General features: G+C 37.3%; 1 protein-coding gene across 1 annotated transcript; it reads left to right on the top strand.

The window, feature by feature from the left end:
- The first annotated feature begins 594 nt into the window (after window positions 1-594).
- LOC121908909 (immunoglobulin lambda-1 light chain-like) lies at window positions 595-12,534 on the top strand. The gene is made up of 6 exons (XM_042429236.1): window positions 595-796; window positions 889-1,212; window positions 3,285-3,302; window positions 9,428-9,466; window positions 10,996-11,301; window positions 11,419-12,534. Exons 1-6 carry the CDS (start codon window positions 754-756, stop codon window positions 11,691-11,693), a joined length of 1,005 nt encoding a protein of 334 aa, XP_042285170.1. The 5' UTR covers window positions 595-753; the 3' UTR covers window positions 11,694-12,534.
- Window positions 12,535-19,156: the final 6,622 nt, after the last annotated feature.

Raw genomic sequence — 19,156 nt, 5'->3', positions numbered from 1 at the left:
AATGAAAAATGATGAAATTACATCCAGCTGTTTTTTCCTACAGAGGTGAAAAGTAAATAAGTACATTTACTCAGTTAATGTACTCAAGTACAGTTTTACAGTACTTGTATTTAACTTGAGTTTTTCCATTTCAAACTACTTTAAACCTCTACTACACAACACTTCAGAGGAAAATATTGTATTTTTGTTGCTGTAGTTACTTTTGAGATTAATATTTTAAATTTAAATTAAAAAAATATATATATAGTAACTTAAAAAATACAATAAATCAGTAAAGCAGTGTGTAGTTGTGTCTCCTCATGTTGCAGATGGGTTGTTATCAGTTCCACCAAAGAGACATGTAGACGACACCCGACTTTAAACTCTTCTGAACCCTCCGGTGGCTTCGTCTTCACAAACTAAACCCTCAGAACTTTATTTCTAATTCTAGTAGAGATCACAAAGCTTCCAAAAATACCAAATCTGTCAATTTGAGGAAATGTGTCTAAACTCAGTGTTAAAAGAGAACGTCAATGAATGCATGATACCATCAGATGATGCAGGAAATTCAATTTATTTATTAAACTGAAATGTAAAACCACACAGCAGCAGCAGCAGCCTTATCTGTCCGCCGCAGGGGCTGATGGGAGGTTTGAGGAGCTGTTAGAAACCACGTGGCCCTCGTCTGATCTCACAGCTCGTCCTTGTTTGGCCTCAGCTGCATCAGAGCGCCACTTCTCCCCAGGTTCACCAGAGGAAACACCACTGCACAAAATGCTTTTCCTCCCAGCTGCTGCTCTGTGCTGTCTGTGTTCAGGTGAGTGTTTCCAGCCAATCAGGAGCCAACAAACTCAACCTTTAACAAACACTGTCACACTGACCTTCATCTGTGTGTCTGTTTCTCTACAGCGCTGGTTGCCATGGCAGCAGAGCTGATTCAGGATGATTTAACATTGACCAGGAGAGCTGGTAAAAAAGTTTCCTTCAGCTGTGGAGGAACTAACCAGTGTGACAGTAGTTACCCATATGTATACTGGTACCAGAAGATAGACACAGAAACATTCACAAGGATTCTGAGTATTGATATGTCGAATGGTAATGAATATAAAGGTTTCAATCATCCTCAGAAAAATGATTTCTCAGGAGTAAAAAATGAAAACGTCTATGAGTTGAAGATCCAGACAGTTAAACTCTTACATTCAGCCACCTACTACTGCTCGTGTTGGAAAGATGGTTCCCACAGTGAGAAATGATCCCTGCAGCCTGAACAAAAACCTCCAGATGAACAGATGTCAAACAGTGTTTGTGACAGGAAGAGAGCAGTAAACCACAGCCCAGGTTCACATATTTCACCTCCATCTCAGCCAGAGTCACAAACAAACTGAGCTGAGGACAATTTTCTTGTTTTGCTGCTGACAGTTTTTTTAATATTATATTTATTTATATGTTTATTATGTATTTCAGCAGGTTGTCTGTTGTTCCACACAGTGAGAACAAAGGATGAATACAGAACACATGGATGCTTCTTTGACCTTCTGCTGCAATAAAGTTCATTCCTCCCTCACAATGCTAATCTGCTCTAAATGCCAAAACGTCCTGTTGCTCCTTCACAATAAAAACCTTCTGCTCTTCCCTACACATCTGTCAGCAGATTTCATGATATAATATCACTTACGTAAATTATTGGTGTAGATTTGAGTGATTACAGAAGGGACATGTTGCTACCAATGTCAAGGTGCTGCTGAATTGTCCCTACTAACATTTTCACAGATCTCAAACATCTTTTTATTTTAAGTTGACATAATGTTAACGGTGAGATCTCTGCAGAGTTTCCAGGTTTGTGTGTTTTCTGCAAAAAGTGAATTATTATGATGAAGAGTGAGACAACATGATATGGGGGATCCCTGACCTGATGATCTGGCAACACAACTTCAAGCTGTTTTACACATTGTTGACAAGCTGCAGCTCGGCAGCAGCAGCAGCAGAGTCAGTGATGAATGAACGGTGGTGAATCTGAAGCGGTTAGTATTTATAGTTTAAATGTTTTAAACATAACAGAATATGAAAATGTCTTCACTGGACAAAACTAAGATCATCTGATCATTGTTTTTAAAGAAGAACCAAAGTGTCAGTAAAAATCAAGAGCAGTTATTATTGCATATGTGTCAATAAGACATGAACATTTTTCATAAGGTAAAGTAGCCAAAGCTTGTTCAACTGATCTGTTTGTGACAGTCATCATTTCATTATGAAAATCCACAGCACAGAGACACAGACAGGTGAGCTACAGGTTCTCAGGTGAGCTCTGATGTCACAGTGAAATATCTTGCCGTAAGTCCAGGGTTTGAAAGGCAAGTCAGAAAGTCAAGGTACATATTACATAACACATATTCAATAAAGTCAACATTTTGCAGTCAGGCTCTTTATGTGTGCACACATGTATGAATATGAAAGAGAAAAGTGAGATAGAGAGTAAGTGCACATACACAACTATTTTGGCCAAACAACCCCTAAATGTTAGAGGCCAAATCTGTGATTTATGTCCCTAACTGGTTCTGGTCAGGTTTCCTGCTGTGAGCAGTGGGACCTTTGGTTTAGTCTGTCCATCAAATCAAATCACTGATACAGAGCAAAATGACTGTTGGCCAGATCAGATTTCTATAAAATGTTCCTGTTCATGATCCCTTGAGTGTGAATTCTAACATTTATGGTGACCTCCTGACCTTTCCATTAGCACCTCCATCAGGACAAAAGTTCCTCTAGATGGACCATTGGGAACAATTTCATTTCAGTATGTTGCTCAAAGACACTTTGACATGAATATGAACAGGACTGAACCACCAACCCTGCGATCAATGGAGGACCATTGAGTTCACCAAAAAATATTAGAGGGTTTGGCCACAACCTGCTTTTCATTCAACAATAAAAAGCAGGTCGTGTTAGTTTTTACCTAACTCTGTTTTATTTTAAGTATTTTACAGATATGATTAATGAGATATCATTTTAGTTCATTTGTGTTTTTTGAATGGGAGCCGAAGGTTGGTCTGGGTCGTGTACGGTGGGATGATGCGGTCAAGGAGAGGGATGAAGGGGGTCGATGGTGTGGGGATGACCGACCAAATGGAATCACAATGAGGCTAGAGCGTCTAGGAACCCGGGGGTCGATACTCAGAGTGGGGGACATGTCTCGTGAGCTTTCTGCTTCGTCATCCCCCTGTGATTCCTAGAATAGGACAAGAAGAATTACTTATGCAGAAGTATGAAACCCTAACAAGCATGTCTTTGATGGTGGGAGGAAACCAGAGTACCTGGCGGAAACCCATGCAAACACCGAAAGGACATGCAAACTCCACACAGAAAGGACCTGGGACAGCCAGTGTTTGAAGCCAGGACCTTCTTGCTGTGAGGCATAAGTGTTAAACACTGAGCCACTGTGATGGCCATCGAGAGGGGAGAGAGGAGGAAAAAAGAGTTTGGGCAGGGAGGGCCGTGAGAACTGAGATGAATGGGAGAGAAAGGTGTTAGACAAGCCTATATAGGTATGCACGGATGATTGAATTAGTGAGGCGCAGGTGATTGAACTTAGTGAGAGAGAGGGGCGTGGTCTTGTTCCTGAACCTTTATTATAATAATAACTCCATGATTTGATTTTCTTCCCACAGCAACCACTGTACTAAAGTTCCTAGCAAACATCTGTTCCATTCTATATTGACAGTGGAAGAGAAATTGATCATTGCGGTCTCTTGTTTCCCGGAGCTGTACAATTCATCATTGTTTGTTTGCCGTGACACAAACATAACTAGCCAATAATGCTTTATTCCGTAGGCTACTCGGCCAACGATGTGACATTTTTATTTTTTAATTAACATAAATATAGACTAGGCACATTTGTCTTACTAAATAATACACAGTGGAAACATAAAAAAATGTATATCTTATCATCCCTGTCAAGTTCACGACCAGCCTGCGAAATAGATTTGAACTACAAAATTCAAACTTGATATGGCCACAACCAACATGATGTCTACAGTGTTAAATGACCTGCTCCCTGCCGGTGACTGCTAGGGGGCTGGCAGTGAGCAGACAGTGACCAGAGCGCCTACTGCTGCTCGTGAATCTCTTGATGTGAGGGTCCAGTAACTAGTAGCCTTTGCATGAATGTGAACAGGTTGGTCTTTTCAGCCCTAACTCTAACCCAAACACTTCAGGCCTTCCTCCAAGCCTGTAGTAATGCTGTAGACTGTCAGCAGTATTGTAATCTCTGAAAGTGACTCATTTTGGTCACTATTTCCACTAAAAGAAGAAACAAACAAACAAACAAAAAGCTTAAATTGTATATCTTGGGCCTTCAAAGTGCTCTCTGAAACTAGACCTGGGATGGTTTGAGTCAATTAAATGAGAAAATCAAAACTTTGTCGTAAGAGGTAAACCAAATACATCTTGGGAAAGGTCTCCAACTGGAGAGTAACATATGTCAGTATGAAGATTCTACATGGCTCCTGCTGTGAAATACTGACCTTTGAACAGTGACCTCAATGAATGTTTGAAGGCTTATAATTCAGGAACAAAATGGGCTGTAGACATGAAACCAATTGTTATAGAGAGCTTTTGACCTCAGCTACCATGTGAGTATAGTCAACAATTGGGGGTGCTGTCAAATATGGGTAAAACATGGTTAAAATTAAGTTTCAACTATTTAACAATTAGATATTTAATATCTGATTACACAAATGTGTTTATCATCCTCTTAAACTCCTCAATGTACTCTCAATTCAGTATTTACACCTTCCAGTTCAAGGAAAAATACTAATATTTTTTCAAAAACTACAATTCCTCAGAGCTGCCCCATGCAGCTTGATACAAATCAGCACCACAGTTGTGGTTCTTCCAGGTTGCAAAGTCGGGTTATAAAATATGGCCATAAAAAGATATATCTACTGAATTTATCAAATATCTAGCAAAGCTGAAATAGTAATTACACTGTATCTGGATGATCTAAGTTAAGAAAAAGTAACGATGTTGGTTTATTGCAGATATTTTAGGTACACTGTAAGAAATGGCTGTGAAATCCACAGTAATTTGCTGTATTTCTGCATGGTTAATTGCTGTAAATATTTTTACATTATAGTACTGTGTATTAGGCCTACAGAGACAGTAATCATAATGATACTGTAGAAATCACAGTAGTGAACACACTACTGTAGAAAATCACAGTAACTATTTAAGTACTGTAGAAAATCTCAGTAACGATATGTTGCTGTAAAAAAATCACAGTAACTATTATGTTACTGTTGAAAGTCACGGTAACTATTTTAGTGCTGTAGAAAATCTCAGTAGCCATATTTTACCGTAGAAAATCACTGTAACCATTATGTTACTGTAAGAAATCACACTAACTGTATGTTACTGTAGGAAAACCACAATAACAATTTAAGTACTGTAGAAAATCTCAGTAGCTATATATTACTGTGGAAAATCACAGTAGCGATATGTTACTGTTTAAAATCACAGTAACCATATCTTGGGACTGGCAGTAGTGCGTTTGGTTATTAGCAATAATTCATAATTATCATAGATAATTATGAATTATTCTTAATTATCATAGATAATTATGAATTATGAAAATAAGATATTGTTAACCTTAATCAATAATTCGGGCACCAACTGTTGGATCTGTGAAGAACACAGTTGATTATTTTCAATAATTATCAATTATCAAGGATAGTTAACTAATTATGACAATTAATAGAATTATTAATATGAATTAACAAATACGGGGCACCACCCGGAAACCGGGACCAATAACCAAACAAGGGAGTCTCATAAAAGGAGTTCACCTAGAATGTTAATATCTGAGAGATATCAACATTCAAGGGTGAACAAAGAAGGGTGAATTCGAGCTCTGACTCCTTCAATCAGCCACTTTTCACAATGTTACACACAATAATGACAGAAGAACTTCTTTAAAGATATAATAGTGTTTATTAAACTTAGCAAAATTAACAAAGTTAACAAATGCTTCATTCAATAAACAACTATTCTTAAATCTAATCCTACCAAACAAAACACAAACAGCTATGTACAGGGTTGGATACATGCAGGGGAATGCGTGTGTGTGCACGTGTGCGACAAGAATGCGACGGGGCCTGACGTGATGACGTCGTCGGTCTGCGACGCGGACGTGACTATGAAAGGAAGTCACGTCGTGCGAGAACCGGATGGCATAAATATGGTGGTGTCTTGGTTAGACAGAAGCAAGATGGCGCCGTCTAGTGGTCGGCGTCTTTCATTCACCCACTTCTGTGAAAAACACACGTGTCTGATGGCGGATAAGGAAAGACAAAGCAAAGTTTTGTCCGATGTTATCTGACCATCAGATGTGCAAAACATGCCGGTGCGTGTATGTGTGTGTGTGTGTGTGCGCGTGTAGGTGTTAGTCAGAAGAGAGAGGGAAGAAGGAGAGAAAACGATCGTGAGAGGAAGAGAAGCGGTTCCTTTGTCCACAGACAGCGTGTGTATGGACGGCAGTCTGTGACGCATGTTGTCTGGTTTCTGATCGACAAAGCAACTTACTTCCTGACTCACGATGGCACAAACACAGCGGTAGTCCCGAGCGGGACAAACACAAAACAGTCTAGCGTGGTGAACAGAACTAAACAGGCAGCAAACTTAAAATACTCCTGAGAGTAAACAGAGAAAAATGGACTCGGCGGTCCATCAACAACACAACAAACAATAGCAATAAAGCTAAAAGCTAAATGCTAAACAACAGCAACTGATGCTGATAAGAACACACAATTAACACTGCCTCTGCCCAGACTTATGCCTCTTACTTGGTCGCTTCAGAAAGCGAGCAGGCTGTGTGTGTAGTCCGTCTTTATGTCAGGCTTTGTCCTGGGCTCGGATGCAGACGGTGGCCGTTCTCGCACGGTCGGTGAAAAGCACGGCAGCTGGCTCTCAGTGGCGTGGCGGAAAGAACAGCAGAGTTGACTCGGTGAAGAAGTTTCTTCCTTCTCAAGGGAATTTGAGGACGCTGGTTGCAGCAGCGGTCTCTCTCGGATCCGGAATGTGTTCGGGTGAACAGCAGCAGCAGTTACCCCTAGCTCAGTGACATGGGAAAGGCATGTGCTTCAGGGCATGTTCAGTTTTCAAAGGGGCGGTGATGTCATGGCTGCGTCCGCCGTGCAGGAGCGTCTCCACCAATGAGACTGTATGTTGACTGTTCCCTGCTGAGGTGTGAAAATTGCAAAGCATCCTTGGAAATGGAGTTTGCAGTGGACTCCCATTGTCTGTAAGCAGCATTTTGGCGCTATTCCTTTGTCTCAGGGGAAACAAAGGAAAAAGCACCTCGTGGTCAGGCCCCACAGGTTACATGTAGGCCCTCTCTGTGTGACCTCATGGTTTGAGGCCCAACACATATGTTACTATAGAAAATTACAGTAACTATTTTAGTATTGTAGAAAATCAAAGTAACCATTATGTTACAGTAGAAAATCACAGTAACTATTTTGGTACTGTAGAAAATCACAGTAACCATATGTTACGATAGAAAATCACTGTTGGGCCTTGGCTACAACTTTGGCTATCAGCAATAATTAATGATTATCAAGATAATTATTAATTACTAAAATCAATAAAATTATTAATAAGAATTAATAATGACGGGGCACCACCCTGGAGTCAGGGAAAAAGATAGCCAATTCAGTCTCGAAGTGTACTAATCTTTCAATTTGGAACTTTGAGTAATAATTAACTTAATAAGTATAAACAACATTACCACATCAATAGCTAATCAAGGTTGAAGGATTTTGAAGTTCTTTACAGAGCAGAGTTTGGCAAAACTCATTCTTGTGCAACAACAGATAACAGGTATATCCAATAGCATTTATTGAACAAAGGGTAAAAGGAAAACACACAATATTAATCTAGCTAAGTGTACCTATATACAAGTGTAAGTGTGTGCGTATGTGTGTGTGTGTGTGTGTGTGTACTGTAGAAAGCCACAGTAACCTTATGTTGCTGTAGAAAATCACAGTAACCATTATGTTACTGTAGAAAATCACAGTAACCATATGTTACAGTAGAACATCACTGTAACCATTATGTTGCTGTAAGAAATCACAGTAACCATATGTTACTGTAGAAAATCACAGTAATATTGATACTGCTGCAGACATCATTATGTTACTCTATTTGAGGTAGCAGCTTTCCCTTTTGTAAAGAAAATAACTAACTAACTAATAACTAACTAACCAGACATTATACCAAGCTAGTTTTTGTAGTTAAATTATTCACATCGATTTCTGGCTGCTCTGAAGTGTGCTAACATTCTTATGTTAGCTAGTGGTCTGTTAGCTAAGAGAAATCCATAGTTAACCTGACACGCCTTAATGTTACAGATATTAGCTTTACATATTCTGCCTCATAACACATGTGAGAGCACTGTAACATGTATTTAGCCTGTGTCACCCCCTGGCTAACTCAACACTGTTATACATGTTCACTGTGAAAACATCACCCTGTTTTTCTCATCCGTATACAGTACAGTACATGTTTTTTACAGAAATACGACAGATCATAAAAGACTATTTTTCCAAGTTTTTTCTTGCAAATTTGTAACTTTAATCTCCAAGAATTTGTGAGATTTTTCTCCCAAATTTAAGACTCAGAATATTATATTATAATATATTTTTTTCTCAGAATATTACCCTCCCTCCCTGAGCTCTTTTTTAACCCTGCTTAATATACTGTTGTAGTTTTATGATCTTTTATGATTTTCTCTGGATCTGTGTATGAAAGGTGCTACATAAATGAAGTTCACTCATTCATTCATTCATTCATTCATTCATTCATTCATTCATCCATTTATTAATTCATTCATTTCTGACAGAGTGACAGTTTCCTGACCCCAGTGGTTGATAAGGCTTTTCCGTCAAAGCTCCAGTAGATGTATTATTATAACACACTGGCTGTTACCAACAGTAAACACAAGTTATCAACAAGGACCAAAATCTAAAGGATTCTAACTTCAAATGACAGTCTGAGGATAAAGTACAAGTCAGGAAGAGTATTTTGATTCTTATGGAGGACACTTTTGACTATTGCAGGCTACAGAGCGGCTGAATTTCACATCCCATATTTATGTTATTTTTCTATTTTTTCACAGCTACTGATCCCGATGTAAAATCATATTTTATTAAACTGACAGACAACATGTGTCATGTATTGGACTGATTAGAAATGTAGCAGGATCCCGCCTCTCTCTATGTCAGTAGGCTGAAATAAAGAAAAATACAACAAAAGAAGAGACAGTCATGTTGATATGAACATTAGAGAAACACATCATGGAGATGAAATATGATACTGGTTAATAATTTGGATTTATTCGCCTCAGCTGACACATTCAACAGCAGACAGGTTTTTGTCACAGTGTGTTTCACTGTGAACGTCATGATCTTTGGCTCTGGAACTAAACTGTTTGTAACAGGTAAGACTAAACGTTCATTTTCCTTCAGTTGTTTTATTGCACAAGTTTTTAAGTTTATTTTCTGTTGCTTGAGGATTTACACATTGATTTCCATAATAATTAGAGAATTCATTGTGCAACCATTCTATCATTAAATAAGCATCAGAAAGGAGTTTTTCTTCATATGTTTCTTGGAAACTAAAATCTTTAAACTCTTCCAAATACTCAGAGAAACTCAGCACTGATATTTTAATTTCATTCTGTATTCTCATCAGCTGCTGTTCAATGAAACTTCTTCTCTCTCTCCTGAAAGAAAATAAATTCTAGATGAATGATTGTGGAAGATTTTCCTGCTCTGATCATCTGTTGACTTTTTATACACAATCTTGAGATAATTTAAGTAAATTTCATTGATGAGCAGGATTCTTCAGTCTCATACAGATTCAGAGTTGATTTCATTAAGCTCTCAGTCTCAGTCCGTCATTTCATTTACTACATTTCAATGAAAACTACAATCACTAATTTCATCAACATGGACAGAAAGTACAAAGTATGAACACAGATTTAATGTCAGCAAATTAGGACTTATATATTGTATTTTATTATGGATATATTATGGTCTATGGTGTTATGGTATATATGGAGGTAAATATGTTGTTTTTTATAAGATATAGTTACTATGATATAAAATGCAGCTTGACTAATGTTAAAAAATTGGACGGCCATACCAACATCTATATTTGTTATTTTAAGTATTATTATAAAAAAATTGTGACCAAAGTGTGAAATAAGTAGGATATTTTACAGCTGAAAACTTGTTAGTGCTGTCTGGTGGACAAACTATGTATTACTGGATTATCTTTGTCATCTTTGTTGTGTTATTTCTGGTTATTTATCTGCAGACATGTATGTGGTGATACCAGTTTATATATATGTGTGTGTGTTTTTAATGTGTTTGTTTTATTTTATTTCATTATTATTTCATTCTCTTACTATTTGTTTTGTTTTTTATTGTATTCTCTTTAATTGTAAATGTGTTGGGACCATGCTGCATGGTGATTCTGCACTTTAAAGAAAACTGATTGATACACTTATGTATCAATATACTGTACTTATGTATTGCTGTGCATATGTATAGTTTTTCAATCTCATGTATGATGAAGCATGGCATAAAGTTTAGTGATATATATCATAAAATATAGCAGACACAATTTATACCTATTTTATGATGAAGGTTAATATTCTGCATTCTACAAATGTAATTTTATTATATTTTATATGACATTGTTTTTCATGAATTATATGTAAAAATTTAAATAATAATGAACAGAACTTTTTATTGTCATCTTTCCATTTTTTCTTGAACTTCTATCTAGATGAAGATATATATGAAAATATGTATCAGTGTAGATGATGTTTGCGGTGTATTGATGAGTAGTTTAGTGATCATGTAGTTTCCAGGATCAGACTGAATGCAGTGCAGTGCTGTAAGCTGCTGTTGACTGTGTGAATGTGTGTTTGTGCTGCTTGTTGCTGCTGTCAAACTTCAGTTGAGCGGGTAGTGAAGCCCGTGGTGAGCGTGTACCCAGCAGCATCCAGAGCCCACCTGGAGGGGAAGAGCTCCCTGCTGTGTCTGGCCTCAGCCATGTCTCCTCCTGTGGTCCAGTTCTCCTGGAAAAGACAGAAGAACGGCCAGCTGGAGGATCTGCCCCCTGCTGCGGGAGAGCGGTTGGAGCTCAGAGAGCCGGGACGCACTGCCTCCATCCTGCTGCTCCATCAGCAAGAGAGGAGCACATATAAATACCGCTGCTCCGTCAAGCACGAAGGGGGCACAGTGAGGGCCCAAACAGAACAAGGTAATGAAGGCTTGGTGACTGTGTTCAGCAGTGATTCGGCTTCATCTGGAGACGGTGTCAGAGAGGGCAGAGGAGCAGAGCACTGACTAATTTGTTTTTAACTTTTTTCTGTTTCAGATCTTTCTACTCTTCCTTCACCAACAACAGCTCCAACTGCAACTCCAACATCAGCTTCAACAGCAACTCCACCAGCAGTTCCATCAGCATCTCCGACACCAGCTCCATCAGCAGATCCACCAGCAGCTCTTGTCCCGTCTCAGTACCAGGTGAAGCTGCTCTGTGTGCTGTACACAGTGCTGATAGTGAAGAGTCTGGTGTACTGCTGTGGACTCTCTCTGCTGATGATCCTCAGAAACAAGGGACCGTCCACCAATTGCACACATGCTGACTGACTGTTTTCTGCTCGCCTTTTCTCACCATCACATCTCATCAATTCATCTCATTTATCACTTTCATCAGTGTTCACAAATGTCACTTATGACGTGTTGTGGTTGGTTGTAAATTTACGTTTAAGACACAGTTGTCTTAAAACTATAAATACACACACAAACACATAAATACAGTATATTTGCAGTTACTAAGTATAAATTCTGTAGAATATTAATATCTTGTTGCTCTATTTTAATTCCACTTTTAATCATGACTTGTATAATAATGTAAAATGTAGTTGAATCATTAGCTACCTGGTAGATATTTAAGTGCTTACAGTATTTTTTCTTTCTTGTGTATTTTCTTTTTAATACATTATACAGAGGGTGGCAGGTTTGTCAAAGTCATTCAGAGAAACATTCTCAATAAACTGAAACATCACAGTTTCTGTCTTTTATAATCATCCATGTTTTTATTGATCTCAGTTTGGCTTCAAATAATCTAAATAATCAGACACAGAATCCACTATATTGACCGAGTTTATTGATACCTACAAGTAATTTGACTCTTGTCGTCAGTAGATCTCAGTAAACTTTCACATAGTGCTAAAAACAAGTGTACAGGAAGATACAAAGAAAAGCTTACAGATATTTAATTTTTATTTTTTTATGATAATCAAGGTGGAATATGTGAGAAAATGAACTTGGTTCACATCAACATATGTGTATGTGTATATGTGCACTTGTATTTTTGCTGAAAAAGAAACATTTCTTTGCTCTATTCATAAATACATCTGATGTTTATGTTGTTTTGTAAATATATATCATATATTAAAAAATTAAAAATTCTACTTAAGACCAATCAGCTGTGTGAATATTGAGTCTAAACTCCATCTAGGGTCTTCTCATTAGTGCAGGTAGTCTTGCTTTTAATTTGACAAGTTTACATTATTAATCTTCTTATTGACATTGTGGGTGTATGTGATGTGCTGTGTGTAGCTGTGCTGTTAATTAGCCTCGAGCTAACTCTGGTCCAGTGCTTCTTTAATGTTTAAAACTGCAACATGTCCCAGTCAATAAACCAATCAATTATCAATTACATGCTTGTTTGTGTTTTGTATTCAATAAAAATATAAAAATATGATTTAAGTTGGGTTCTTTGTATCAAAATCGACTTCATTCTTTATAATGACTCTACTTTCTTTTCTATGAGTCATGTATTTTTTATTATTATTATTATTAGGATGTTCAACAACTCAATATCAATTACAACCATTTTATTTTGATCTATTTGTTTAAACTTATTGAGTAATGTATTTGTGAACTCAGTACAGACTGTGGGACCTGAGCAGACTGCAGGAGTTTGAACGTCTCCCTTTATTTAATGATGTCAGTTTCTCAGCTCTGAGTTTAGGATTTCAGCTGCTTCTCTCACACATTAATAACACAGATTAAAACTGAGACAGCGAGCGCTGAATTCATACTGAAGTTCCTGGAACCATTCTTTAACCAGAGTCGATGGTTGTAACCGTCATTGTGTTAATAAAATGAAAAACCACAGCGAACAGTGTGGAGGCTGCTGAGCAGAAACCCACACGGCCCGTCTGCTGCAGGAAAGGAAGTGTTGATTCGCTGTCAACAGTTTTATATGAGTCCTAATAACCGCCGAGAACAGATTCATACCTGCTGCTGTACACTCATGAACTTCCCTCCCTCTCATTTGTCATGTGGGTCTTTTCTCTTGTTGTCTGTAAACCTTTTTTCCACTGAGCCCTCCACCCACACAGTCAAACTGAGCCCAGCCACCAACAAAGGCCACACATCTGGAGGTCTTGTCACTTTTTCTTTTTTGGAGTTTTTAGCAAAGGTGCACTTTACAGCAGGGGAGGAATGTAATAAAGAACAATTGTGAGGTATTTTACATGAGTATTTCTATTTTATGCTTCTTTATACGTCCACTCCACTACATTTCAGAGGGAGATATTTTACTTTCTACTCCACTACATTTACTTCACAGCTATAAGTACTAGTTACTTTTCAGATTTAGATTTTACCAGTAAAGCTGATGATGTATTTTATATTTGAAGTACATTTAGATCACTTCATAGGGATTTATTTTCATTTTACATATAAGGGTTTTTTCAGTGTACAAAAAGCCACATTAAATCCCCTTTGACTCCATGTTTTAAAACAATACAACATGAAACATTTCAAGAGTGGTGAATACTTTTCACAGGCTCTGTATATATGTATATGATCAATGTAACAGTGTGTGAGGCCAATTTACATAAAGAGTACTTTTACTTTTGATACTTTAAGTACATTTAGCAAATAATACTTCTGTAATTTTGAAAGTAAAACCATTACTAGTAAAGTAGTATTTTATACTGTATTATTGCTACATTTACTTAAGTAAACAAGTTCAATATTTCTTCCATCACTGCTTTACAGTTTACACTTGTCATTGTCGAGTGCTCAGACATAAATGACAGAAGGGGCTGTTTGTCAGTATCCTCCAAATATAACACATATGAGTGTTTTCTGATCTGAACGTCGGATTTGTCAACTAAACTACCTTCAGTTGTCAGAAGATCATGGTCATGCAAATAAGTTATTCTTAAAGTAAAATAACTTTTTAACCGAATAAACCCAGGAACTCATGAGCCCTGCACTGCTAGAGGCAAAAATAATTATTGCCTTTATTATTATTCTTCTTTTCATTTTTACATTTTTGGCATCATTAAATATTACACTTAGGATTTCTACAGTCAATAAAAGATACTAGAAGATTTTGCTGATGTTTGCAACATTAATTTTAAAGTAAATAATAAATGTACTCAAGAAAGACTTCAGCAGCTTTTGGGCTCAGATTTCCAATTGTCCTTTGGGTAAAGTATTTGCAGAAATAACTGTCATCAGTTGGTTATCACCTCTATGTGAGGAGCTTTCTAGTGTGAAAACATTAAAGAGGTTTTTGGGAGAAAAACAACAGCATTTTCTGCTTTGACCAGCTGCTGATGTTGCTTGATTATACACATTTGAAACTTTATTGTGTTATTGTCTGACTGTTTGTGTTCTTATATTATTTGTGTATTTTCTTTTTAATACAAGTAAAGATGACTTGTTTGTCTCAGTGTGGTTTGTGTTCTGCTGCTCTGATTGATGATAACAAATGTAGGATGTATTTTTTTAAATGTTGCAGAGAGGAAGTGAATGTTAAAAATGTTCTTACAGTGTGAATTTAAACACTCTGCAGGTAAAAACCTCAATTTAGAAGAAGATGAAAGATTTCAGAAACACCACAATTTAAAAACTGGTTTGTTTTATTAACAAAAACAACTTCATAAGAGAAACTGATAATAAAACAAACAGCAACGACAAAGTAATACAACTATTAAATGTAAAATCTATGTTATTAAATTATATGTATTAATTATTAAATTAGTACATGTAATTTTATAAAATATGAATAGTATTATTTTAGTATTATTATTAATAGTTTTGTTATTCAATGAATCATCAAGCACGAAGGGGGAACAGTGGAGGCCCAAACAGAACAAGGTAATGAAGGCTTGGTGACTGTGTTCAGCAGTGATTCAGCTTCATCTGGAGACGCTGTCAGAGAGAGCAGAGGAGCAGAGCACTGACATTTCTCACTGCAACTCCAAACATTTGACTCCTTTTGTGTTTCAGAGCTTCCAGCTCCAGCAGCCTCCTGTCCTCCAGAGAGAGAGCCAGCAGACCTGCCAGCTCTGCAGCAAGCTGACTGTAAGATCACCTGCTACCTCTCTGCATGCTCTGACAGCTCCAATGTCCTGCTGCAGTTAGGGCTGCATATCAGTCTGTTCACTTTCTGCTCATCATTGAAGGATTTAAACATACACTCCCTGATTCTGTTAGAGTGTCCCACAGCACAACAAGTCCCACTGAGAGAGCTTTCACTTCACAGGCTGACAAATAACACCTTTTGGGGGCGCTATACTCAGTTTTAGGCCTCCAGGGTGATAGAACAAGTTTAGGGAGTATATCTTAAAGCTCCACTAATCAATAGTTTTATATTAAGAATGAATCTAATGACTAAATTAGCTTTTTAGCCTCTTTTAGCTCCTAGTTGTGGTTTTGCAGCACATTTCCTGTCTGCTTCAGTCTCAGTGTTTCCAGCAGCAGCAGCTGTTTCCTGATAAACCCACTGTACACTACCTGCCCAGCAGCAAACAGCAGACAGACCATAATATGTCAGGGAAGAGTTTGTTAGCTTGTTGTGGAGTTCTTCTGCCCCCAAGTGGTAAAAACTTCAAATCTATAGTAACCTGTGTGTTTTTAAACAGTATTTGGACTTTGCTTTTTATCCTTCAGTGATTTTAATTGTTATAAATTGTAGTTATATTGTTTTTAATATGTTCTACAACATGTTATACAATTGTCATTTTCAAGTGTGATAATCTCAATAATCTGTCTAGTTACTTGGAAATAAACTGCATTTTGTCTTGCTGTAGATTTTGTAATATTATAATTAGAATTGAATTTATCTAACTAACATGGAAGGAGTCTCTGTCTGTCTCTTTGTACATACACATATATATGATATATTTACTCTTTATACACATTTGGGGCCATGAAAACAAAAGTTTGAAGAGACTAGTAGTAGTAGAAGCAATGTGTTGTTGCAGCCACATGAGGGCAGCAGTGTAAAGGTTTTATTACTGACAGCTCAGCACAGAGCAGATAGAGGTAATATAATATAAAGTGGAGAATGAGATGTAAACTACAGCTTTAAAGTCTAATAAAATGCTGGAACAATATAAAGAATATATAATATAATTTGTAAAATATATTATAAATATTATATAATAAAAAGGGAGAGAGTTACTTTTGGTTTTGCTCCTGAAAACAGCTGAACATGTAGACTGGTGCAGGTTGTATTTGGTACCAACCTTTTATTTAATCATCATGAACAAATATTCAGTTATTTACAAATAAGCTGAATTTTGTCTTATTGTAGAGTTTGTAATATTAGAATAATAATTGAATATTATACACAAATTAACAATATTAGATTTAAAAGAACTCTGAAATAAAAACTGAATCTGAAAAACACATTTTTGAATACCAATTTCTTTCTATTTAAGCATATGAAGCTGAAAATTTAAAACTTATTATTCTTTTTCATTAAGATTATAAGAAAAGCTTCCAAAAAAACCAAATCTGTCAGGATGAAATTTGAGGAAATGTGTCTAAACTCAGTGTTAAAAGAGAGCGTCAATGAATGCATGATACCATCAGATGATGCAGGAAATTCAATTCATTTATTAAAGTGGATTAAATAAATATAAGGGGAACATTTAAAGGCTAAAATCACAGTTCAGGAGGAGCTTTGTGGATTTGTAGTTTTTTTTATTTTCATCACATCTGTTCTACAAACAACAGTGAACAATCTGTGTTGCTAAATTCACCACCAACCTGAACGTGTTTGTGGTTCCATTAATGTTTTTGTGTTTTGTTGTGTCCCAGATTTTTGATCTGCTGCCAGATTCAAATCAAGATGAAGAAAGTGAAAGTGAAGCACACAGAGAAACAGAGACGTGGAGGAAAACATATGATTAAAAAATAAGAGTCAAATCATTTTAAAAACCAGTTGAGATAATATCAGTCCGTCTCTGCTCTCCATCACTTTCACTGTTAAACTAATATGAGTTTGTGTTTCTGCTTCTTTTAATTGCAGCTGTAATGATTGTAAATATTTGAATAGAGCTGATAAATTCTCACATTAACACATGTGAACAATCAAACAGTGATGTGTCAGTGACGTCCATCTCCATGGTAACTGTGTGCAGCCTGTTGCTCCTCCACTCAGAGGAAAACCACACAGCAGCAGCAGCAGCAGCAGCAGCAGCCTTATCTGTCCGCCGCAGGGGCTGATGGGAGGTTTGAGGAGCTGTTAGAAACCACGTGGCCCTCGTCTGATCTCACAGCTCGTCCTTGTTTGGCCTCAGCTGCATCAGAGCGCCACTTCTCCCCAGGTTCACCAGAGGAAACACCACTGCACAAAATGCTTTTCCTCCCAGCTGCTGCTCTGTGCTGTCTGTGTTCAGGTGAGTGTTTCCAGCCAATCAGGAGCCAACAAACTCAACCTTTAACAAACACTGTCACACTCACCTTCATCTGTGTGTCTGTTTCTCTACAGCGCTGGTTGCCATGGCAGCAGAGCTGATTCAGGATGATTTAACATTGACCAGGACAGCTGGTGAAACAGTCTCCTTCAGCTGTGGAGGAACTGATCAGTGTGACTATGATTGGGTATACTGGTACCAGAAGAAAGACACAGAAACATTCACATTTATTCTGTCAATTAACAAGAAAACCAGTAAAGTTATTTCAAATAACAATCATCCTCAGAAAGGTGATTTCTCAGCTCCAAATAAACCAAAAGGCTGGGAGTTGAAGATCCAGACAGTTCAACTCTCACATTCAGCCACCTACTACTGCGCCTGTGGGAAGAAAGATACCCACAGTGAGAAATGATTCCTGCAGCCTGTACAAAAACCTCCAGATGAACAGATGTCAAACAGTGTTTGTGACAGGAAGAGAGCAGTAAACCACAGCCCAGGTTCACATATTTCACCTCCATCTCAGCCAGAGTCACTAACAAACTGAGCTGAGGACTAAATGTTTGTCTGTTGGTGTCAGGATTTTGATTTAAACATTATATTTCATTGATATTATTTATCAGCTATTTCAGCAGGTTTCCTGTTGTTCCACACAGTGAGAACAAAGGAGCAACACAGAAGCACAATGATACAACAAGATGAAGACAAACAAACAAACAAACAACAATATAACACAGATAAAAGGGACAAATAATGGAGAGATCAAAAGTGAAACTTTATTAACATTTGATTTAATAACAAAAATTGAGAAAATAATAAATAGAAAAAGATGTTTGACAGAGTTGAAAGTTTGAGATGAAGATAAAAATGGTCTTCTTTGACCTGCTGCTGGAATAAAGTTCATTCCTCCTTCACAATAATAATCTGCTGTTCATGAAAACACTTCCTGTGTCTCTTTCACAATAAAAGCCTTCAGGCAGCATTCTTCACGTCACATCTTTGAGCAGATTTCAACAGATAATTTCACTTTAGTAAAAGATTCAACACAATTCTTGGATTTATGACAATTTCCCCTCAACAGAAATGTGGTAAATGTAAATGGATTTTGCTCTGTGAGCAGCTGAGACTGTCTTCACAAGAGAAACGACAGCAGACACTGTTTGTTTCTTTTAACACGACCACCATCATTTCCTAACTTTAACCACGTGTTTATTATTGTAACCATGACGATGCAGCTCCCCTCATCTTAAGGAGGAAGTCATTTTAACCCAAACCATGATCTTTACCTAAACCTAACTAAACCTTAACCACAGGTTCTGATGTTTACTGTCCATATTCTAAGACAAATGGCTCCACTACAGCATTTACTATTAGAAATTT

Source organism: Thunnus maccoyii, chromosome 12, assembly GCF_910596095.1.
Source record: "Thunnus maccoyii chromosome 12, fThuMac1.1, whole genome shotgun sequence".
NCBI classification, from domain to species: domain Eukaryota; kingdom Metazoa; phylum Chordata; class Actinopteri; order Scombriformes; family Scombridae; genus Thunnus; species Thunnus maccoyii.
This window is presented reverse-complemented; position numbering and strand designations above follow the sequence as displayed.

What these genes read in the sequence shown, in the direction of transcription:
- LOC121908909 (XM_042429236.1), top strand. Translation starts at nt 754, where the DNA reads ATGCTTTTCCTCCCAGCTGCTGCTCTGTGCTGTCTGTGTTCAG. An exon ending in AACTAAACTGTTTGTAACAG is followed by an intron (nt 9,467 to 10,995) that starts GTAAGACTAAAC and finishes GTCAAACTTCAG; the next exon opens with TTGAGCGGGTAGTGAAGCCC. An exon ending in GAGGGCCCAAACAGAACAAG is followed by an intron (nt 11,302 to 11,418) that starts GTAATGAAGGCT and finishes TTTCTGTTTCAG; the next exon opens with ATCTTTCTACTCTTCCTTCA.